Source organism: Sarcophilus harrisii, chromosome X (assembly GCF_902635505.1).
Source record: "Sarcophilus harrisii chromosome X, mSarHar1.11, whole genome shotgun sequence".
In the NCBI taxonomy this organism is placed as follows: domain Eukaryota; kingdom Metazoa; phylum Chordata; class Mammalia; order Dasyuromorphia; family Dasyuridae; genus Sarcophilus; species Sarcophilus harrisii.
The window spans coordinates 53,584,308-53,609,545 of record NC_045432.1 but is presented as its reverse complement, the minus strand read 5'-3'; the positions used below and the strand labels follow the sequence as shown (position 1 = coordinate 53,609,545).

The 25,238-nt window shown below is 42.1% G+C and overlaps 1 protein-coding gene across 1 annotated transcript in view; it reads right to left on the bottom strand.

Moving 5' to 3' along the window:
• Positions 1–3,652: 3,652 nt before the first annotated feature.
• The window catches only part of GABRA3 (gamma-aminobutyric acid type A receptor subunit alpha3), a 142,599-nt gene continuing 121,013 nt past the window's right edge, over positions 3,653–25,238 (bottom strand). Inside the window, exons 6-8 of the mRNA XM_031945069.1 lie at positions 14,060–14,142; positions 12,482–12,646; positions 3,653–3,846 (exon numbers count right to left, since the gene is read on the bottom strand). Coding sequence (XP_031800929.1) covers positions 3,653–3,846; positions 12,482–12,646; positions 14,060–14,142 — 442 coding nt within the window. The remainder of the gene's footprint in view (positions 3,847–12,481; positions 12,647–14,059; positions 14,143–25,238) is intronic.

Genomic DNA, 25,238 nt, shown 5'->3' with positions numbered 1-25,238 from the left:
TAGTGAATAATTTCAGATGATGAAAAGTAAACTATTACTACTCTTGAAAGAGTGTTCCAAATCACTGTTGATCAAAAGAAATGCAAATTAAGACAACTCTGAGATACCACTATACACCTGTCCAGATTGGCCAGAATGACAGGAAAGATAATGCAGAGAATGTCGGAGGGATGTGGGAAAACAGAGGACACTGACCATTGTTGATAGGTGTAGTCCACATCCAGCCATTCTGAGCAATTTGGAACTATACTAAAGAAGTTGGCAAACTGTGCATACCCTTTGGTGTAGTGTCTCTGCTGAAACATACCCCAAAGAGATGCTAAAAAAGGGAAAAGGAACCTGTATGTGCCAAAATGTTGTGGCAGCCCTGTTTGTAGTGGCTGAAACTGGAAAATGAAGGATGCCATCCATTGAGAATAGTTGAGTAAGTGGTATATGAATGTTATGGAATATTATTGTTCTGTAAGAAATGACCAACAGGACGAATACAGAGGGGATTGTCAAGACTTGCATGAACTGATGCTGAGCGAAATAGGCAGGAACCAGGAAATCATTATATACCTCAACAGTGATGCACAGCATGAGGATGTATTCTGATGAGTGGATTTCTTCATAAAGACAAGATCCAGCTGAGTTTCAATTGATCAAGGATGGACAAAGGCCAGCTACACCCAAAGAAAGACACTAGAAATGAATGTAAACTGCTTGCATTTTGTTCTTCTTCAGGTGTTATACCTTCTAAATCCAATTCTCATGGCAACAAAACTGTTCAGTTCTACACACATATTATATCAAGATCCTGCAATCTAACATATAGGACTGCTTGCCATCTTTGGGAGAGGGCGGAGGGAGGGAGGAAGAATTGGAACAGAGGCAGTGCAAGGACCAATGTTGTAAAAACCACCTAGCATAGGTTCTGTCAATAAAAAGTTATTTAAAAAATAAAAATAAAAATAAAGTAAAATAAATGTGGACATTATATAATATTTGGGAGTCTATTTGTCAAGGGAAAGGTCACAGGAACTATAGAACAAATTATAAAACAATTTCTACTAAATAAAGTCAGGTGTGGTTGGAAAAAAAAATATCAAATTAACTCATGGGTGGGCCATGCGAATATAATAAAATGACAATACTTTTGAGAAATTAATCCACTTATCTAGTGCCATACCAAGCAACCTCCCAAGCTATTACTTCACAGAGCTAAAAACCAATAATAACAAAATTCATCTGGAAGAACAAAAGGTCAAGAATTTCAAGGGAATTACTGAAACAAAATGCAAATGGTGGCCTTAGTAGGTACTTAATAAACCATTCTGTATTGATTCATTGGATTGTTTTACATGCAAAAAATGAAAGGGGCCTTACTATACTATATATATATTTGTGTGTAGGTGTGTGTGTGTGTGTGTGTGTGAGAGAGAGAGAGGGGGGGGGGGGGGGTAGGAGGTCCAAGCCTGCTTCTGCAAGAGAGAACACAAGAGAGACAGGAGAGCCAAGGCTGTTTAATGTGGAAGTCCCACATCAGGGAAAGTTGGGCTACTGACACACCCTGGGTATATCTATGAATTCTCAAGAACCAGAAAGACTTACTATCAGAGACATGCATTACAAAGGTTTGTATTTGTTTTTTGTTTTTCAATTTAACAGCTTCCTCTCCTATCCTAAGTGAATTAATTTTGTCCATCTAGAAACTTTTCAATTTCATGTAATCAAAGCCATGCATTTTATCTTTTGTAATTCCTTCTCTCCCTTGTTAGGTTCAGAATAAGTCTTATCCACAGGTCTGAGAGGTACATGATCTGTTTCTCTTCTAACTTTTTAATAGTATGATAGTATAAAGGTCAGATATCTATTCAGAATATATAAAGGAATGTGGTATAAGACATTGTTCTGTGTCTAATTTCTCTCAGAATGCTTCCCACTTTTCTGAGCAGTTTTTATTGAAAACAGAGTTCTTTCCTAAATACTTATTTTTTTCTTGTTTACTGAACACTAGCTTATTGAGCACCACAGTTTTTGATTCTCCCTTGCCAATCTGTTCCATATATCTACCTCCCTCACCTAGTCTGTTCTACCTCTCTATTCTTTAAAGCTTTTTTTTTTAATTCTACCTTTTCATTTTCAAAATACATAGGTGGATAATTTTTGACACTTGCAAGGCTATGGGACCCGGTGAGGAGGGGTACAGAGCCACCTCGACCTTTTTGGTGCACACTAAGGTTTCTGCCACATTGCAGAAGCGCCCTTGTCCAGCAAGGAGCAGTGATGCATGTCAACGGGTTGAGCCTGAGGGGCACAGTGTAGTTGATCATGAGCAGGGATGCCTTGACACCCCTGTCACCTGTGATTCAGAGGCTAGATGGCTGGATCGGCTCTCCTCCCATTGGCAGATACTGTGCATACGACCAGGGCTGCTTCTGAAAGGTGATGGGAGGTTGGCTACTGTTCAGTGCTGATCCTGCTTGCAAAAATGTGTATCAACAAGGCTGTGGGGCATGATAAGCTGGAGCTCTGTCCACACTCTGTGAGCCTCCAGCCTCATTCTTCTTGCCTCTGAGATCAAAGGGCTCATATACTTTGAGCGCTTAAGATGCCCCCAACAGACATTCACCCGCAAACCCCGGGTTCATTTTCCCTCATCATTTCCATGATGTTTATTAACCTTCTGTTTTCCAAATTGTTTGGTCATTGTTGTTATCAAAATGCAAGCAACCAGCAAAATAAATGAAAACACTATTTTGTGATCACAATCATCACATTCCTCTCTCTTGGGGCAGATGGCTCTCTTCCTCACAAGACCATTGGAACTATTTCATCATCTCATTATTATTGAAAAGAGCCATGTCCCTCAGAACTGACCATTGTATAATCTTGCTGCTGCTGTGTACAGTATTCTCTGGGTTCTTGTCACTTCACTACTATCAGTTCATGTAAGTCTCCCCAGGCCTCTCTGAAATCTTCCTTCTCATCATGTCTTATACAACAATCATATTTGATTACTTTCATATACCATAACTTATTCAGCCATTCTGTAGGTCTTACTGCTACAGGCAGTGGTGATGGGCCCAGGCCGAGTAACAGCACTCAGACTGTCTGGGCGAGAATGATTTACCGCCTTACTAAGCAGGGCAGCGGAGGAGACGGAAGGAATTCCAGCCTCTGAAATGTATGGGATGTATGGGAGAAAAGAGAAAGAATGCTAGAGAAATGACAGTTTATCACAAGGTAACTCCCAGGCTCCTTCCTATATCTGATCTGGAGCTTTTAAAAGGAGAAGAGGAGGAAGGCCAGGCCCCCGTAGTAAGCATGACTAGGAAAGATAATAGGTCTAATAGAAAGGTAGCGATTTATTGGACACAAGGCTCTACTACCACAGTGAATGCCCTAATTGACGCGGGCCTAAGGCCACCCTAATATACGTCAATCCAACAAAATTCAAAAGGGGAACTCCTGTAGCCATTTCAGGGTTAGGGGTCCAGAAGTTAAAGCAGTTCAAACTAATCTCCAAATGAAAACTGGACAATCCCCAAAGTGAGAATGGCCTGTGGTAACTGGACCGATGCCAGAATACATAATTGGTATAGATATTCTGAGACTACCCGACCCCAGGAGGGACAGTATCAGTTGCGGAAGAAAAGTATGCACCGCTTCAGTAACGCTGGCAAACTCCTATGCCCCATTCGGTTAATACCCTCATCAAGGACTGCATTGCGGCAGTATCGAATCCCGGGGGACAGGAAGAAGTAGCTTCTGCTATTGAGGAGTACCGGGCAGCAGGGGTGTTGGTCACTACCAGCGCCCAGTGAGATATTCCAATCCGGCCAGTATGGAAGTCAGATGGGTCTTGGAGAATGACAGTAGGTTACAGGCAATCGTCACTGGTGTGATTTCTTTTGTAAATCTGCTCCTGCTCAGGGAGATTTCTCCTGCCCATCCTTTCTTTCTGCCCATCCCCTGATGCTTGTTTCTGTATTGTTAGCGCTATTATCAATATGCAATATATACATATAGATCAGAATTCTATACTCTACAGCACTCGCAGGGGCAGCCTGTGCCACTAAAACTAGAAATGGACTATGGCCTATATAAACTTAAGGCCAAATCGACGATATAGGGATAAGGATAAGATTCCGTAGGCCTCAGCCCTCAGTTTCCCTCCATGTCCATGGGGTAATTATGGTACAGTGAATTATTATTCACCCGTTTTTGCAGCTGCTGAATAACCCTGGGAACAAATATAGCTTAAAGAACGCCGTCTGGGGCTGGGGGAAGGATGAGGGGTGTTGACCAAATCTACCAAGGATGCATTATCCATATACTGAAACTAGCCTCTCCAGGAGTAAAGCTTCACTCCGGATAGACTCTGGCAGGGCTGGGCCCCTTCTGGATAAGCTAAAGGAAGTGAAGTCAGTACTGCTGGCATTTGGCCACCTTGGTACCCTGGGATATTTAAGCACGACAGCTCAATACCCAGATTGAAATCTCCCCCATGGGGGGATGCTCTGCAATGGACCCTCCCTGGCAGGGCTTGCTGGGCTTTGACCCGGGGTTCCCCAACCCGAGGTCAGCCCTGTTGGTGTTTCCCCAAATCTTCAATGTAGTCTTTCTTCTCCCCCCTCTAGTCTATGTACCTCTTTGTACTGTACTAGTTATATGAATCATAGGATGCATTAAGTGCTTTTGTTATCAGAAGTGCACTTTCAATTACTGTTTTCCTTTTTTATAATTCATTGTTATTAAACATTTTCGTACAACCTGGTATCTCGGGTCTTGTGGGAGCGGGTCATTCTGAGGCGGGAATCATAAATCTTAACCTAACAGTAGTATAAAATATGTGGGAATGTATCTGCCAAGCAAAAGTCAGGAACTATGTGAACACAACTACCAAACACTTTCTACAGAGATAGATCTAATCCTTTGGAAATATGTCAAGTGCTCATGCGTAGGCCAAATGAATATAATAAAAATGACAATACTGTCTAAATTAATCCCCTTATTTAGTGCCATTCCATTCAAACTCCCAAGAAATTATTTTACCGATCTTGGAAAAAAAATAGAGTTCATCTTCAAGAACAAAAGGTCAAGCACTTCAAGGGAATCAAAGAAAAAAATGCCAGTGAAGGTGACCTAGCTGTGCCAGACCTAACACTATGTTATAAAGCAGCAGGCATCAAAACCTTTCGGTACTGGCTAAAGAAGTGAAGGCAGATCCAATCAGGGGTAGGTTGGATCTGGGACAAAATAGTCAATAACTCCAGCAATCTGGTGTTTGACAAACCCAAGGACCCCAGCTTTTGGGATAAGAAGGGACTATTTGACAAAAACTGCTGGGAAAATTGAAACTAGTATGGCAGAAGCCATGTGGACCCACTAACCCATACCAAGATGGGTTGAAATGGGTTTGAAGGGAAACTGTTCCCTTTAAAGATTATCACTGAGATTATGTCCCATTTCAGTCTCAGAGATCAGGATCTCCCAGGCTACAAGGAGTCCAGGCACAGCCCAACCTTTCAGGATAAGAGAAGCAATATTATTCAGGGGCAAATCAACTCCCATACAAATTCTAAATTCTCATTCAATTGAGGAATCCTGATCTGAGCAGCTTGGGCTGTCCCAGCCCCCACCAAGAGATCCAATATAACTGCTTCCCTCAAGTAAGGTCTTTGCAGATGGCCATGCACTTTGCTAGGACCCTGTCTGCTGAGCATTCTCAGCACCAGAACTCCACTTCCGTAATTGGTCTTTGTCTCATAGAAGTCAGCCCCTTAACAAACTGATTTCTATCCAACAATAAACTTTCATTTTACAATTAATAATTGGGGAAGGAGTGAATTCTGTCACTCTAAACCTGCGGCTGATTTAAGGTAGATATTTAACAATTTTCTTATTGCCACTAACCTCTTGACCACCAGGAATTGAGAGCATTCAAAATGCATCAGGTTTATGATTTAGACATAGTGATTTTATAAGCAAAGTAGAAGAACATAGGAAGACTGACTTCTCAGCTCTATGGAAAAGGAAGGAATTTGTGGCCAAAAAAGAACTGGAGCTCATCATTAATTTAAAATAGATAATTTGATAATGTTAAGTTAAAAAGTTTATGCACAAATAAAGAATGCAGACAAAATTAGAAGGGAATCAATATATTGTGAAAACATTTTTATCTTTAAGGGTTCTGATAAAGGCCTCATTTCCAAAATATATAAAGAAGTGACACAAATTTATCAGAATCCAAGCCATTCTTTAATTGAATAATGGTCAAAGGATATGGACAATTTTCAGATAAGAAATAAAACCATTTCTAGTCATATGAAAAGATGCTCTAAATCACTATTGGTCAGAAAGCTGCAAATTAAGACACCTCTGAGACACCACTACACACCTCTGAGATTGGCTAAGATGACAGGATATATGACAATGTTGAATGCTGGAGGGGATGTGGGAAAACTGGGACACTGCTACATTGCTGATGGAACTGTGCAAGAATCCAACTATTCTGGAGAGCAATTTGGAACTAGGCCAAAAGAGCTAACAAACTGTGCATACTGTGACCTTTGCTGGGGTTTCTACTGATGCCAAATACCAAAGATGTAAAGGAAGGAAAGGAACCACCATGTGCAAAAAGTTTGCAGCAGCCCTCTTTGTAGTAGCGGAACTGGAAACTGGTGGATTACCCTCAGTTTGAAGATGGCTGAGCAAGTTATGGTATATAAATGTCATGGAATATTAGTGTTCTATAAGAGATGATCAGTACGATGATTTTAGAGACGCCTATAGACACTTACATGAACTGATACTAAGTGAAGTGAGCAGAACCAGTGGATCATTGTAGACAGCAGCAGCAAGATTACATGATGATCAAATCTGATGGACGTGGCTCTCTTCAACAATGAGATGACTCAGGCCAGTTTCAATTGTTCAGTGATGAAGAGAGCCATCTGCACCCGGAGCAAGGACTATGGGAAAATCACATATATCTGTGGATCACAATATAGTGTTTTCACCATGCTTGTTGCTGTTTGCTTATATTTTGTTTTCTTTTTCATTTTCTTTTCCATTTGATGTGATTTTCCTTGTGCAGCATAATCGTGGAACTATGTGGAGAAGAATGGCACATGTTCAACGTCTATTGGGATGGGTGCCATCTAAGGAGGGTGGGGGACAGGAGGGTGAAAAAATTTAGATTACGAGGTTCTGCGAGGGAGAATGTTGAAAACTATCATGTGTATGTTTTGAAAATACAAAGCTTTTACAAAATTGAGAGGTAGAACGGCCTAGTCGAGGGAGGTAAATAAATGGAACAGATTGGCAAGGGAGAATCAGAAATGGTGCTGCGCAAAGAACTAATGTTCCATAAACTAGAAACAAATAAATTATTTGCTAAAGAATTGTGTTTTCAATAAAAACCGCTCAGAACACTTAAAAACATTCTGCGAGAAATTACACATACACAAATATCTTACAATACCTTTTAAATAGATATTTGACCTTCACATTTAAGATCATACCATCAAAAAGCTAGGAGAGAAATAGATCATATCCTCTCATAGCTTTGGATAAGACACATTCTTAATCTAACAAGGAGAGAAGGAATTATAAAAGATCAAATGTATAAACTTTGATTACATGAAATTGAAAAGTTTCTAGATGGACAAAATTAATTCACCTAGGACAGGAGAAGAAGCTGTCAAATTGAAAAACAAACCTTTGTAGCGCACATGTCTGATGATAAGTCTTTCTGGGTCTTGAGAATTCACAGATATACCAGGAGTGTATGTCAATGTGCTTTTCCCTGATGTGGGACTGCCACATGAAAACAGCCTTTGCTCTCCTCCCGTCTCCCTTGGGCTCTTCTGTGTGGAAGCAGACTTGGGCCTCCTACTGCTTGAAAAGGATAAATTAAAAAAAATTTTTTTACAATATCTCTCTGAGCACAAAGGGTCCTTTTTTGCATGTAAAACAATCAAATAAATCAGTATGGAAAGGGTTTTTTAACGGCCTACTATGTGAGAAGTAAGAAAGGGAGAATAGTAGAGAGAGCTGGCCTTAGACTCAGAGGGACCTAGGTTCAAGTCCTGTCTCTGACTCCTGTCTCTGACTTGTACTCTCTTTGTAGCCCTGGGAAAAACACTTAACCTTTCAATGCTTTAGGAAACCGTAAAGGGTGAAGTTTGAAAAAATTAAAACTTAAAACTAGGGGCAGTTAAAAAACCCTTTCCATCCATTTATGGAGAGAGATGATAATATACTCCCATTGCATGTGGCGCTTGCCATTGGCTCTGGACAGATGAGTTCTATGCTCTCCAAAGCCACCCTCTGTGCCCACACTTTATATGACTTTGAACATAAATGAGTGTTCTGTTTGGGGTTTTTTCAGCTTTAAATCATATTTCGTACTGATAGAAACTGAAAGAGATGTACATCTTGTCATCTGCAGCCACCCATTTCCATAGCACGTGAGAAGTTCCTGGAATAATATTGGAAGGTCATTTGTTCAATTAATCAAAGTTTTCTTGGGTGACTGATAATTTTTTAGTTAAATGATCCATTGATTAATCGATAAAAATAACTAAGGAGACTTTTGTATGGATGGTTTTCAACTGCTCCAACTCAGTTAAAAACAATTTTAGTTAATCATCGATCATGGATTGAGTAAACTGATAAAAAATAGGAAGGATGAAGATAAGTCCGAGGCTTAGGTCTAATAGGGTGTTGGGTATGGTGTGGGGTTTCAAATTTTGGGGGATGGAGGGGCTAGAATGGGCAATAAAAATATTGAGATGGAAGAAGTTATGGGCGAAGGGGTTCTTTTGGACTGTTTACTGAGTCAGCAATGGTTGTGGAGGCCTTATGTTTAAATTTTAGTCCTTTTCTTGTATGTTAACCTTTCGTTGATAAATTTGGAAGGCTACCTAGGAGTTGGGATAATTAAATAGAAAGGTTTTTTAAACATTTATTAAGAAGAGGTTGAACCTCAAAAAGGCTTAAACATGCAATTACCAACTCTATCAACAACCCCTGTTCTTGGGGGCACATAAATTGATTTAGTATATTTGATTGATTCATATTTGGCTCAGGGCTCATTGGGGATTTGGCCCTATTTCTTGTCCTTTTGTACTGGAGAAATGAATTTACAGATAGAAACAAACCTGGTTTCTCCGGTCTGAACTCAGATCCGTGGGACTTCATGTTGAACAACGCCTTTTAATAAGCGGTTCACCATTTGGGTGTCCTGATCCAACATTGAGGTCGTAACCCTAATTTTCGATGGGCCCAAATGGGTTGCTTATCCTGGGGTAACTTGTTGTTGATCAAAGATGGATCGTTTTGTTGTTACCTTAGTTCGTTAATCTGGGTTATATTCATTGGAGGTTATTTTATGCTCGAGGTCACAACCAAACACTACAACTCAGGGGTTTATACGGGTTGTTCCGGTGGGTTATTAGTATTTATTGAGTTATGCGACTTAAGCTCCACAGGGTCTTTCTTCTTGTTAACATTCCCCCTCTGGGGAAGGTCAATTTCACTGATGGAATAAGAGACAGTTGAGCCCTCGGTCCATTCATACTGTCATTTAAAGAGACAATATTATCTCCTTTCGGTCAGGATCCGGGCTTTAAAGTCATAACTCACGGGACGTGCCTCTAATACTAGAAATCTAGAGGTGATCTTTTTTGGTAAACGGGGCTCATGGTTTTAGTTCCTTTTATCCCTTTTAATCTTTCCTTTATATGACGCCTGGGTTGTTTAACAAATGTGTGTAGGATACTAGTGTGTGTTTTTATTTGTTTGGTTAAGTTAAAGTGATTGTTCCGTCTATTTTATGCTTGGCAAGGAAATATATTCAGGTTACTCATATTAGCTTTATCTTCTAAGTAATTTAAATTGTCCAATATAGGGTTAGGGTTTGATTAATTTTGGTATTAAATTTGGTAGTTTGAGCTTTCCTTTCTTAATTGATGGGCCTTTTAGGCCTACAATGTTTTGTTATTTTTTCCTTAAAAAGTTTGTCTACATATCAAAAGGTTTCCCTCTTTTGGTCATTTAAATTTAAATAATTATTTGTATATTAAAATTTAAAGTTGAACAAAATTCTTTCTTGGACAAAGCTATCATTAAGTTCGATGGGCTTTTCCCTCTTTGTAAAAACCTACTGTTTACACAACGAGTTGTTCTGTCAACCTCTACAATAGCTCACCTTAATTTAGGGAATACAGGCTTTAATTGTTTTGTGTCCGGTTTGTGCTTTTTATCAAAAGGTGAAGGGCAATCTTTGCTTTTATCACAAGATGGAATCTTTCAATTCCCTCTTACTTTCTCTATTGTGCCTAGGGTTTGTCTTTCTATCACCTATACTAAAGGCAATAAATTTTTGTGGGTGTAATAAATAGTTTAATCTTTTCTAGGACTAGATCTAGCTCAAAATGGTAGTTATGAAATCGGTGTAAGCAAATGCTTTAATTAAGCCAATTTTGATTGTCCAAGTCACTTTCAAATACAAATCAAACTTTTCTCCTCTTTTTGACTTTCAATTAGGTATTGAAGGTTACTTTATGGGGGTGACGGGCGGTGTTGCACCCTTTGGTTTCAACTAAGCTCTTTCTTAATTTACTACTAAATCCCCTTCATTCTTTGTTTCAGTAGACAATCCGTTTGTTTTAATATAGAAAATGTGGCCTTGTTCCCCTTCATATCCACACCTTGACCTAACGTTTTTTGTGGTTTCATGATTTTGCTCCTTTGCTGTTGGGGGTGAGCTGCGATGGGGTATAAAGACTGATAAGCGAGAAGGGTGAGGTGTATGGGGTTTATGATTATAGAACAGGCTCCTTAGGGGGTCAAAGGACCCAAGTCCTTTGATTTTAAGGTGGCTAGTAGTTCTTGGCAGTAATTTTGTTTTTAATTACCTAGGTTTATGGCTAAGCATATTGGGGTCTCTAATCCCGTTTGTGTCTTAGCTTTGTTTTCACATTGGTACAGTCCGTAAGTTAGTATTTTAATATCAACGGCTTATTACACACAGTTAGCAACTTTTTTGGAGGTTTATGTAAACACCCTTTCCCGTTCTTCTGTTTTTGGGTTAATCGTTGACCCGTGGCTGGCACGGTTACCAACCCCTATTATTATGTTTAGTCAAACTTCCGTTTTTGACTCAATGTTGTCCTGTGTAACCGTGGGGTTTGGTTAAACAAGGTGTCATGGGCTGCTTATTAAGTGTGCCTGATACCCACTTTTAATTTGGAAGTTAAAGGGCATACTCACTGGGGTGTGAAACTTATGTGTGGTCTAAAAAATTAAAATGAGGACCAAACAGTGCTTTGGAACTGATTAAAAATCCATCTAAGCATTTTCATGCTTTGCTTTGTTAACGACACAAACAACCTATTAAGTTTAAAATTTATCAAAAAATTTTGATAAATTTAAGTTTGTATACTATGTCAGTAAAATTTATTTTTTTTTTTTTTTTTTTTTTGTTTTCCATAAAAATTTTAAGATTGGGTTGGAAAAGCGGTTGTTCTTGATTCATGGATATTAGGGAATTTTTTGTAATTCTGTAACAGTAGAAGTTTGATAGTAAGTAGTGGTTTAGGGTCTTAGTTGGCCTGGGTTGCTGCCCAATGTTTTTATATCATTTCTCGGGTTTTTTACCATCAAAGACCTATCATCCGGTTTTGGGGTTTGACGGAAGCGATAAAATTCCACTACATAGATGAAATAATGATTCAAGGAATGGATCAAGAATCAGTGGACCAAGCTGTGCGGGAAACAGTTACTGAGGAGAAAAATAAGGGATGGGAAACAAATCCTGCCAAAATACAGGGTCCCCCACCCCCCAATCAGTTAGATTCTTGGGGATAATGTGGAATGCGGCACAGTGGGAGATTTTGCCTGGGCTAAAAAGGCAGGTTTCCTTCCACTCCTCCTGACCAGGAAGCCAAAACTGACAGGTTTGTTTGCATATGGAGGAATAAAACCTCCTCTGGGGCGACACTCAGCCTTTTAAAGTCACCAGAAAGAAATAGGAATTAATGGGGGCAAAAGCGGCCTTGGAGGAAGCAAAAAGAGCAACACAAGTGCCTTAGATTCAGGGCCCAAGGAAGGACCAGTGGTCAAGTCTCTATAAGGTGATTACAGGACTGGGCTCAGGCAAAAACAGGGAGGTAAAAGGTTCCAGGAGGGTTTGGGGCTGAAAATGACCTAATCCTTCAAACTGCAGGCCCTTTGATCAACACATGGCTGTTTATCGGCCCGGTGGAAACAGAACAATGAACCATCCATCATGGGTAACTGAGACCCCAAATTCCCAGTATGGCTGGATTTGGAAACCCCCATCTCTCCAGGTGGACGTGCTCAAAATCTAGCTAAGTGAAATAATTGTCCTCAGGCGGGCCAAACTGGGAAGTCAGGGGCATTGGTCTTGCATGAAAAGATAGCAGAAGCTCCCTAACCTCTGACTTGCTAGATGATACAAACCTACTCCTGAAGTACCCTCGCCGGCTTCCTGCAACACAGCCGGGTTTCCCACACTTTCCCCTCATCACAACAAACATGCCTGCTTCACTGACGGACCTGCTAAATGCATAGCACAGGAACGCCACTGGAAGCCCGTTCTCATAATCTATCACCAAAGCTACTCTGGAAACTACCGGAAGAAGCGCCGGGGGTGCACTGGTTGCTATGTTCATGACTGAATGGAGAAAGGGGACGTGTCACCTATTTATGATTCCTGGGCAGAGGCAAAGGGTTAAGCCCCATGGATGCCTTCGGCAAAAGCTGGACTTTCGGCAGGTCTGGGGAATGGATTGCAAAGAGACAGGGACCCGCTCACAATGCTAACACTTATTTTCTTGTAATACATAGAACACTCGAGACCGTGAATCTAACGTCCAGGTTGGCCAAGACTGGAACCAAAATCACTCGGACATCTGAAAGGACTATGGCCCGTCCGGCCCCAATTCCCCAAAGGGTTTGGGCCCCTTCGCAGGTGGGCCCCTGCTAGGGGAATATCTATCCCTCTTCCTGTATCGAGACAAATTACTGATCAGTGTATGCAGGGTCAATTATGTGGATGGAGCTCCTGTGGACCGGATACCCAGACCTCTGCCTCTCCTTATACGGATGGGCCCAGGACATAATGAAAGTGAAGGAGCCCTGATCTGAAGGATCTCCGTAGTCCCTTACAGTTCAGAATTCTCTGATTCTAAATTGGCACCAGCCACTGCCTCACCCTGGCTGCCAGTGTATTGGGGTTTCAACTCATGGGTGCTAACAAGTCGGGGGAAGGGATAAGGTAAAGGGGTTAGTACTCGGGTGTCTGGGAGAGGAGAACACAGGACCGAGCAGGAAGGAAAGATGTGCTATGTGAGATGCCTATCTGCCAATATTTGGATTTTCCCAATGTATCGTCGTTACTCATGAGAAAAGCATGAGGGTCTCAGCCCTGGAGAGAAATGGGGGAAGCGGCTCCCACTCTTCTATCCAATCAGTGAGTTAAGCTATACAGGAGCTGGCCTGGAAGGGACTTTAGAGGTCATGCAGTTCATCCCTTTTATTTGATCTCCAAGGTCCATTCTAGCTCCAAACTCTTGCTCCTATGAGCCATCCCACTGGCTCTTTACGTGTAAAGACGTGCCAGAAGCCTAAGTCTCCGGAAAAGGGAAACCCTCACTATCTACTCTGGATGGTTGAGAAAAAGTAGGGATTGATTTTGTACAGGTCCTGCTGCGCAGACCTAATCCTTTTCTATGGGCTTGTCCCCCAGCCAGCACTTGAATTCCAGTCCCCTGCCCCCTGGAATGAATGGAAATGGAGAGTTTCTGCTTTTCTGCAGATATTTTGCATACCAGGAGACCAAGGAAGGATTGAGCTTGAAACCGAATTTTTAGTTACTGATCCAGTGAGTAGCCCCTTATGCCCCTTTTTCCCTGCTGCACCAGCTACCTATGTGTGCCTGTTAAATAATGAGCCAGAGTGCTTGGGATCCAGCCTGAGGCCCAGCCTTTGGGATTGTTGGTTCCCACCAAAAAGGCCCCGGGGCCAGTGTGAGGGGACTTACAGCTTCCAAACTTCAGTGGGCAGGCGTGCACGTCCATAGGGAAGTCTTCCAAGTGCATGGGACATTCAGCATGAATGGTCAACCTGGAAGACACAAAACAATGTGATGGTCTCCTTTAGGCTTCAGGACCCAGGATTTAGGTCATCTGCAAAGGAGGGTGTTTGCAAGGAAGGTGGTTAGATACTCCAGCCAGCTCCTCACCTCCATCTCCAGAGGGCTCCTAAGCGGTTCTCACTGCTGATGCCATACTTTACAGAAGGGCAGTAAAGTGAATGACTTCTCCAAAGGCCCCTTGACATTTTCTGCTTTTATACTGCAGACTTGACCCTCACCCTGCCATCTCAGAAAGGCCAGGAGGGAAGCATGGACAAGGGCTGCAGCCATGCAAATGAAAAGGCTGAGCAATGGGAAAACATATGAGACCTTCCTCCTCTAGACAGAGAGGTGGGAGATGTTCTAGGCAGAATATTGCATGCTTTGCCAGACACAGTCACTGGATTGGGTGTTTTTGCTTGGTTTTTCTCTGTTAGAAGGGTGGATTCGATATCAAGGAGACAGGGGAAGCTGGAAATGACTGTAGTAAAAACAATAGGTACCAACATTTATTTAAAAAATAGCGACAAACAGCACTTCTTTAGCTTCCTCCCTTAGCAACTGCAGAGCAAGCTGAGAGCAAACTTCCTGGATGGCCTACTGCAGCAGGCCAGTGACTCACCACCTTCCTCCTCAGTTTAATTCTTTCCGAAATAGGGCTAATAACACTGATCCTTCTCAGCAGGCTGTCTTGCGAGTTAACTAATTAATGATTGGGGTAGGGAAAAGGAGAGGGATTTGAAGGGATGAATATCTTTACTCTGATAATGAAAGATCACTTAAGATGCTTCTGATAGGGATGTGTTACTGCCCACAGCAACTAGCTGCTCCATGGAAGGGGAAGGGTGGAGGGGAGTGGGGAGAGGGGAGACTGTTCTTGGAGAATATAGATGAATTATGTCTGTGTGTGTGTGTGTGCGTGCACGTGTGCGCACATGCACTTAAAGAAGAAAGTTGGCAAGAAAATCAGTGCTACATAGTAACTGGGAATGGAGGGGATCTTGAGCTCCAGAAACATGTGCTAGAAAGAGCCCTGAATCTGGAACCTTATGTCAGGACTTTGGCTCTGAGTTTGCTTGTTTGTTAGTTTGGGACTTTGGGCAGGTGACTTCCAACCTCTGAGAACTGGGGTTCCTCTTCTGTCAAACGAGGCCTATGATCATGCTGCCATTGGTGGCCATACAAGGTGGGCTCCCAGATTCATGAGATCGCACAGATCTGGAGATCCCAGACAAGGTCTAAGAGGTCACGATGGTAGGAAGAGACAGGTAGGTTCGCTGACTCCAGAGTCAGCATCCCTTCCATCATACCGCACTGTTGACCCAAGTTTGTGACTGGGACTGTCACAGCCAGGACTCTGCTACTTCCCATCTGTGGAACACTGCATTTACTCTCTGGGCATCAGTTTCCTTCTCTGTAAAATGAGTGAATTGGACTAAATGACTTGAAAGGTTTCTCTAGATCTATGATCCTCTGACCTACAACCCATTATCACAATAGCCCTTTGGATCACATGTCCACACCAAAGGGAGAGAACATGATCTCAATGATAAAGGTCATGCAGTAAGATGAAAGAAAATGAGATCAGATCCCTTTCAGACTGGTGGTAGAGGTTATGAGAGAGAGAGAGAGACAAAGACAGAGACAGACAGACAGTGACAGAGACATAGAGACAGAAGAGGTTGTTTCCATCGCATGACTTTGAAAAGTTTTTGTACTAATAAAATCAATGTAATTGCTAATGCAATGTACTAATAAAATTACCGATGCAAAATACTGATAATATCAAGATGAGGGAAGTGATTAAATGAGGGGGAGTCTTAATTAAGCTCATGTACAAGGTACTATGCTAATGGTTGGGGATTTTGCTGTTGTTGAGTTTGTCACGTCCAACTCTCCATGATCCCATTTGGGGTTTCGTCGGCAAAGATACCGGCGTGGTTGGCCGTTTCCTTCTCTGGCTCATTTTTCAGATGAGAAAACCAAGGCAAACAGGGTGAAGTGACTCAGCCAGGGTCACACAGGTAAGAAGTGTCTGAAGCCGAATTTGACCTTGGGCATCCAGGCCTAGTCTTCCTTCTCCTGTGTCACCTAGCTACCTCTAATTGCTGGGGATATAAAGAAATATCTCTGATCAGAGTCAGATTGAAAGCTAAGGAATTAACACAAAAATATAAGACTAAGCAATTTGTCCAACAGATAATGATCAAAAGATATGAAAAACAGCTCTCAAAAAAAGGAATTGTGAATGATTAACAATCAAAAAGAAGACTGTTCCAAATCTCTAATGAGAGAAATTAAAATCCAAGACGCCAAAGGTAGATAGATGAATCCTGTATACACCAAGAGATTCGCAGCAGCTCTCTTTGTGGCAGCAAAGAACTGAAAACAAAGTATATATCCATTTGACTAGAGCAGGGGAGGAAGGAAATGAGTATTTTTCAAGTGCCTATTATGTGCCATTCACTGTGCTAAGTCCTTGACGAATATTATTTCATTTTCTTCACAGCAACCCTGGGAGGTAGATACTATTATTATTCCCGTTTTTCAGGTGAGGAAACTGAAGAAAGAAGATACTCCCCCAGGGTCACAAAGCGAGTATCTGGGGTTGAATTTGAACTTGGGTGTCCCTGACTCTAGGCCTACAGTTCCATTCAATTTACCACATAGCTGTCTATAATGGCTAAATAAACATAATGGAACGTTACTGTACTGGAAGGAATGGTGAGCATGATGAATGAAAAGAAGTGAAGTGAGCAAAAGCAGACTACAGAGCTGATAGTCATGATGTACATTCCAGTTTATATCCACAGTGACTACAGCACCACACGTGAAATAACAAAAAAGGACAAAACTTTCCAAACTGAATTCTGGCACCAAGCTTAGTCCTGAGGAAATGATTCTCATATCACTTGTATCATATCCCATCCTTCAGGGGTGGGGAGCCCTATACACATCAGGCTTTTTGCTTTAATTTTTGCAGAATCTTTGTTTCTTCCTTTTTCATACTTCATTAAAATGGATGACTTTCTGGGAAGAGGAGGAATATGGTGGGAAATATAAGCAATCTAAAAACAAGTGATAACAATAAAATTTATTTAAAGGAATGAATTGTAAACTGTCAACAAGCATATGAAAGATGGCTCCAAAACACTCATAATAAGAGAAATGCAAGTCAAAACAACTCCAAGGCTTCACCTCACACCTAGCAAATTGGCAAAGATGACAAGAGATGTAATTAGTTCATGTTGGAGGGGCTGAAGAATGACAAGCACGCTAATATACTATTAGTGGAGCCGGGATATGCTCCGACCATTCTGAAAAGCAATTTGAAAATATGCTCAAAAATGTCCGCGTTCTTTGACCCAGACATCCCACTGTTAGACATCTACCCCCAGGAGGGCAAAGATGGAAAGAAAGTTCCTATTTATGCTCAAATATTCATAGCTGTGCTTATTGTGGTAGCAAAGAACTGGAAACAAGATTGGCAGTGGAGGAGAAAGCTGTCACTCGGTCGCTTCCTATTGTAATTAATTATTCTCGCTAACTAGGTGCCAAACTGGGTTGTTTCTTTGCTCTTCTAAAACCAAAGATGTTGTCAGAGCCCCTCCCCCAATAAATTTCATCCTCATGGGACCACAAATGTTCCAATCTGATGAAAGACAAACCTGGGACCAGAATGCCACTTGGCCTACATTCCTCCTGAAAGGGACAAGGGGATTTATGCCACAAATGGACTTGGATGTAGTCCACCATTTCCCACTTAATTCATAGCCAGCTATTTCCATGACTTGATTCAGTCATTTCACTGTTGATATAGAGTGGGGACCTTCTGCAAACCTCTTTGTAGAGTTTCAGCTAGTCAGGCCATTGACAACCATTTCAGCATCTACTATGAGTAAGGTATAAGCTTTGGTATGAGAGGAGCCCCCCCAAAACAGTCTACGAGGTTCCTGCCCTCAGAGTTTATGGCCTAGTTGGAGAGAGAAGGCTCTCATACTTTAAAAGATAACAAAGTATTTTTGTTTGCAACCGTTCTCGACTCTGTGACCTCCATTTGGAGTTTTCTTGACAAAGACACTGAAGTGGTTTGCCATTTCCTTCTCCAATTCATTTTACAGATGAGGAAACTGAGGCAAATAGGGGCATACAGGTAGTAAGTACATGAGACCAGACTTTAAGATGAGACTTCCCGACTCCAGGCTTGGCACTCTATCTGCCACAGCACCACCTGCCTACCCCTGACTAAACATAGAAGACATCAAATGTTCCTGAAAGATAATAGGTGTTTATCATCACAAGAATCTGGAACAGAGGATTTTGAGGTGGAGAGGAGCTCAGGGCTCAGCTAATCTAGTTGGCTTATTTTAGAGAGATGATTCAGGAAGGTTTCACAGCAATGGTGAGATGTGGCCCATGTCTTGAAGGACGGCCTGGACTGGGAGAAGCAGAGAGGAGAAGGAATGTCCAGAATAGAAGAACAGATTGAAAAAGGGCAGAGAGTGAAGAAAACATATGGCACATGCAAGGGAACTGGGCTGCCTTGAGTAGAGGAGCCAGGGATAAAGGGGGAACTTGAGCTTGGAGTTAGGTTGTAGAATCCTTGAATGGTAAGCAGAGAAATTTGGATTTTCTTGTGTAGGCCATTGGCAGCCACTGCTGGTTCCTAAGCGAGAGATGACAATGGTAGAAATGGTTTATTTTTGTTTGGGGGGGGGGGCGGATTTTTTTTGATTACACATGTACATTCACTTTTTTTACACATTTCTTTATGAATCAGGTTGGGAGAGAAAACGCAGAACAAAAGATGGCGTTTTCCATCCCAAGTTTTTGGAATTGCCTTGAATCATTGAATCATGAAATGAAGAAAGTCTGTCATAGTTGATCATTGCCCAAATCTTGCTGTTGCCGTGTACAATATATTCCAGGTACTGCTTGTTTCACTCAGCGTCGGTGTGTGTAAATCTTTCCAGGCCTTTCTAAAATCAGCTTGTTCATCATTTTTGATAGAACGATAATATTCCGTTACTTTCATATATCATTAGTTTATTCAGCCATTTGATGGGCATCTACTCATTTTCCAAATCTTTGCTGCCACAAAAAAGGGCTGCTACAAACATTTTTGCACACTTGGCTCCTTTTCCTTTTTATGATTTCTTTGGGATACAGACCCAGTAGTGGTTCTGTCAGAGCAAAGACCGTGCATACTTTCGTAGCCCTTTGTGCAAAATTCCAAATTGTTCTCTGGAAGAGTTGGATCGTTTCACAATTCCACCAACACTGCATTAGTGTCTCAGTTTTTCCACATTCCCTCCAGCATTTATCATTATCTTTCCCTATCACCTTAGCTAATCTAAGAGGTATGAAGTATGGTGCCTCAGAATTGTTTTATTTTGCATTTCTCTAATCAATAGTGATGTAGAGCATTTTTTTTCATATGATTACAGATGGCTCTAGTGTCTTTATCTGAAAAGTGTCTGTTCATATCCTTTTACCATTTATTAATTGGGGAATGACTTGCATTCTTAAAAATTCACCTCGGTTCTTTATATACTTTAGAAATGAGACCTTTGTCAGAAACACTGGCTATAAATTTTTTTTTTCTCCAGATTTCTGCTTCCCTTCTAATTTTGGCCATGTTAGTTTTGTTTGTGCAAAGACTTTAATTTATTGTAATCAAAGTTGTCAGTTTGCATTTCTTAATGTTCTCTAGTTCATCTTTGGTCATAAATTCCTTCCTTCTCCAAAGATCTGATAGGTAAACTATACCATGATCTCCTAATTTGCTTATAGTATCATCCTTTATACCTAAATCATGTATCCATTTTGACCTTATTTTGGTCATTTGGCATGGGGGATGAGATGTAGGTCTATGCTGTCCAGTTTTCCCAGCAGCTGGAGTTTGGGGGTTTATGAAACACTAAATTGCTTATAGTCATTGACTATTGTATCATGTGTATCTAACCTATTCCACTGAGCCACCATTCTTTATCTTAGCTGGTACCATATGGTTTTGATAATTGCTGCTTTATAATAGCACTTTAGGTCTGCTACTGCTAGGCTACCACCATTTGTATTTTTTTAGAAATGGTTCTTGCCTTTTTTTGAAAGGCAATTGGGGTTAACTGACTTGCCCAGAGTCACACAGCTAGTAAGTATTAAGCGTCTGAGGTCACATTTGAACTCAGGTCCTCTGGACTCCAGAGCCCGTGCTCTATCTACTAGCTGCCCCTGAAATGATTCTTTTGAAAGTGTTGCTAGCAGATGTGATTTGCAACAAGAAGCAGCATTATAGGAAGTCTGGCCCCAAAGAGATGAGCTCTGAGGGCATTAGGGCTGGCGTGCTCTCCTGATCCTATGTCCTTTTACATATTGTCTTAGTTTTAACATGATTCTGTCCCTCTAGCTCCAAAAGGCAAAGCCTAGGAAGAAAGGCTCTTCCTATCGCTCTTCCCCTTCCACTTGACTCCCACCAGAATCGAGCATCTGTTCAGAGCTTTCCTGGCCTCCCAGAGCTGCATGGGATATTGTAGTAGGGAGGACAAGAGAGAAGCTCAAGGCGCTCCCACAGCAGACTACTGGGCAATGGTATGCCATAGGAGAGTGAGGGGAGGGGAAAATTACCCAGATCTCCTTCCCTCCCTCCCTCCTACACTTGCAAGAAACTTGCTTTAGAGTGTTCTTCTCTCTCAGGCTTTACACTATCCATTTCTGGGGTCCTTCTTATGATCCCTGAACTAAAAGATCCCTTTCCATCTGAGAGCCAGACCCCTTCTGATGCTAAAGTAAATTTCTCACTTCTTTTGCACATTGGTAAAGCTCTCACCTGGTCAGAAGTATGATGTGGTTCTAGGGGGGGTCACTGAGTCAGATGGTAAGAGAAATCAGAGTCACTTTTATGATTACCAAAAAGCACAAGATCATTTCTTTTCTGCAACTACAGCCTAATCTGTTATTCTTAAGGCATAGTGACCCGTTACTGTGAAGTATATGGTTGTGGCACTTGTGAAAGAGCTGCCCTGGCATCGAGAATATATGCAAGGAAGGAGGGCAGCCTCCAGCACATTGGGTAAATTCCACCTGGGGAGGATTTGTGGGAATACATCGACAACAATTAATGAGAAGGCATTGATTTAGTGCTTCCTGAGAATCACAAAAAAGGAAGGCTTGTGATCTGCAGAGCTGGAACCAGATGAGGGCAAGGAAAGCTTTTTTCTCAGATCACTGAAATTCAGAGGGCAGGGGACAGAATTTATAAGTTCCCTTGTAGCAGAGACACAACTGAGCTTAGCGTACCTAGTTACGAGAATACTAAACAGAAACCTCCCAGATGGTGGCCTGTGCCTCGCCCTGTTGTTCTACCACACACCTGCCCCGGATCAACGGGATTTATTCTGTACAAGTTGGCTCCTGGTGATGTTTTTTAATATTTGTCCCCAGCGCAAGTAGCTAGCCGTGGCTCTGCTGATGCATATTGATGGGCCTATGGATCCGTTAGGGTACTGAAACACAGTGCACAGCTCTCCCACCAGCTTGTCATGGGCTTCACGAAAGGGGGAATGCTTGCCATGGGAACAGCCACAGTTACTTCTTTGAGTCCTAAGAGGTCCTCTCTAATTTTGCTTCCTGGCCCACCTTTGCTTGGCCTAGATAGCAGGCCTCAAGCCTGAAATGGAACCAACACAGCAGAAAGAACACACAACTCTGGCTATGCTAAGCACTTTCCAGTCAGCCCTATGGGTCCTAAGTATTTGTTCATGTCATTCTGTCTAAGCTCTAATGAGATGACAGCCACGCCATCAATGCAGCGTTGTTTCCACCCCCTCCACTTGCCACTCTTAACCCTGCATGGCCCAAGGACTCCTTGGGACCAGGAGTCTTGCCTAATGAAACATCAAGATGTCAGGCCAAGGGGAATATGTCTCACTTCCCAAGCAATTACTGAGGCAGCTCAAGTGAAAAGTGACGTGTCGTTGTAATAAATAATCAACATGCCGTGTATGTAGTTCTGCATGCAGAGCAGGGACCAGGCCACAGGGAGCTTCACTCGCAGGTTTCCCGGCAACCTGGGCCAAGCCTAATGCAGCCATGGTGGGTCTCACCCTTTGGGTACTTTTGGAGAAAGCTCCATGGAGATGAGCACAGACACCAAGGGCCACAAAGGCAAAGAGCAGGAGACCAGTGCTAGAGACCAGAGATCCCAAGAAGCTGGCCAGAAAATATTAAAGCAGGAGAGGAAGATGCTGGGGCCAGTAACTAAATTCTTGAAAATTGAGGAGTGCTAATGGAATGGGGAAAGCATCACATGTGGAGACAGGAAACTCGTTGGAATCCTGGCTTTGCTATTAACTCATCTGTGTGACTTTGGACAAATCACTTCAGCCATCATCTGTAAAATGGAAGCGTTGGAATAACTTGATCTGTAAAGCTGCTTCTAGTTCCAGATCCACTGATCCTAAAATACTTGGTATTACGCACCTAATGCTACATGTGAAGGAAAACTATAAAGTGAATAAAATGTGGTTCTTACCCTCAAGGAGTGTACAGTCTAGGTGGGAAGAAAATAAACACACACACATACCCACTATCCCATCGGTACAAGAATACAAGACCATTTTTATGAACTTCCAAATGTTTGACCTTTTCAAGTCTCAGTTTTCTCATCTCTATAATGGATTCAACAGTATGCACACTGCTCACTTCCTAGGGCTATCAGGAGGAAAGAACTTGGTCAATGTGAATGAATTCTAGAAATGTCAACCATTGGTATTCTTACTATTGTTCTCATTTTTCTTACTACTATTATAGACGTTCTCTGCTAGCTCTGAGGAGGGGAGGGATCAGTGGAATCACCAAGGAGGGGATGGGATTTGGAGGCTGGGTAAGGCTTGGCTAGATCAAGAAAGGGGAAGAATAATATGAACGAAGGTAAGAAGGCCAAAAGGAAAAGTAACTGATGAGGAGGCAACACCCTTCCAACGATACCTACGAAACCCAATGTCTGCCTAGATTTACTTAGTCTGGGGTTGGGTAAATGAGTCATCTTTTCTGGACTATCATCAATGTTAATTAACTATGGGTGTGACTTTTTGGTCCTCTTCTCCTTTTTCCTGACCTGCTCTTGCTTTTTGACCTTGCCAGCTCCCCACTGGTTAGACCATAATCTCCACGCAGATGATTCCCAGATCTCTATGGCTAGCTTTAAGTCCACATTACCGAATGCCTCTATGATTTATCCAACTGGATAGCATCTCAAACTTAACATGAAGAAAACAGACCTCATCATCTTTCCCCTTGAACCCACCCCTCCACTGTACTTTTCTATTTCTTTTGAGGGTACCACCATTCTCCCAATCACCCAGGTTCACAACATCAATGTCATCCTCAGCTTCCCCCTGTTGTCTCCTTATTGTCTCTCATCTGTACCGTTGCAATTGACTCCTAATGGATCTCACTGCCTCAAGTCTCTCCTCATTCCCATCCATCCTCCCTACAGATGCCAAAATGCCGTTTGTAAAGCAGAGTTATTGATCAAGTCACTTCCGAATTCTTAATTCTAGGATCAAATATAGACCCTTTGTTTCACTTTAAAATGCTTTATAGCCTGGCCCCAGCCTATTTTTTTTTTTAGCCTTGTGATACATTACTCCTCTCGGGCACCTTCTAAGAGAGAGCTATGCTCAACAGTCCAACTTAATGCCTCTTCTCCCATCTTCCTTGCCTTCACATCATCTGTACTGTATGCCTTGAATGTATTCTCTCCTCACCATTGCATGCTGGGATCTCCAGTTTCCTTGACGGGCCACCTTCAGCATGAGACTTTTCTTGATCCTCTTCCCCCATTCACTAGTACTCCCCACAACCTTGCCAAATTTCTTTGTATTTGCCCTGTATATCTTATGGTTGTTTCCTCTGTTTGAATGTTCCTTGAAGAAAGCTACTGTTTTTGTCTTTGAATCCCCAGTATCTATCTGAGAAGGTTCCTGGCTTACAGTAGGTGCTTAATTAATGCCTATTAACCAGGCCGGAAGTTGATAGGCAGGGGATGGCTCACCTATAACATAGCCCCAATCTGTGGCATCTTGTGGTTTGCAAAGGACTTCCCTAAGGGGTAAGGCAGTATACCTCTTCTATACCCCATTTTCTATAAAGACACACTGCTACTGAGTGGTAGGGATGGAACTCAAACCCATATCTCCTTTCTCTTACACTCCGCTGCCTCTCAGGGGAGCAATTTTCAATTGGCATGCCTCCTAATTGGATCCTTTCTAGGCACTGGGCAGCCCACATAGACCATCTATCAATCCATACATTCTCCATGTCCTTGGGGCAGCAGGATAAGTGGGTGATGTAGTTTCCCCTTCGTATTGCTCCACAGAGGCTGAATCTTCCAAATATTGAGGGAGGGAACACAATTTTCCTTATTAAACCTTTCTGGGATCCTTTCCAATTAGTACTTTTTTTTTTTTTTTTTTTTTTTTTTTTTTTTTTTTTTTTTTTTTATAAACAACGTAAGAAGCCCATGTGTCAGCAATACTAACTTCTGAACCAACAAACCCCCCGGGGCCCTGTTCCTGTACCTTGAAGGTACAAAACTCATTGTGTCCTCCAAAAGATGAAGAGGAGAGGGCATGTGATCTTTCGTTACCCAATGTACCCGAGAGCATAGGGAGGGAGGCCCCGAACACATCTAGCAGTGACTTAGACTTGAGCAGTCACCAGTAACACTACTCTAAGTGGAAACTGCTCATTTAGTTGCTTTTGGAAGGTTGTCACAAATCCATATGTTCAACTGCAAATTTTTTTCCCAAAGACTACATTTCTGCCCAGATTGGAAGTGTTGGCCAATCGGGCCAGCTGGAGGGTGGCTGCTAGCAGCACAGCTAGGCTGAGAAGGAAGCACTCCATACCTACCCTTTGCCTCTAATACCCGTATTCAAAGACCTTGATTTGACTCCCAATATTCCCCCAAGTAGAGGCAGGGTCACTCTACTTGCTCCTGCACCCATCAAATGAAGAAAACTGAATTATGACTTTGCATGTCAGTGGATTCATTGAGTGATGTATAAAAAGGGCTGCACAGTCA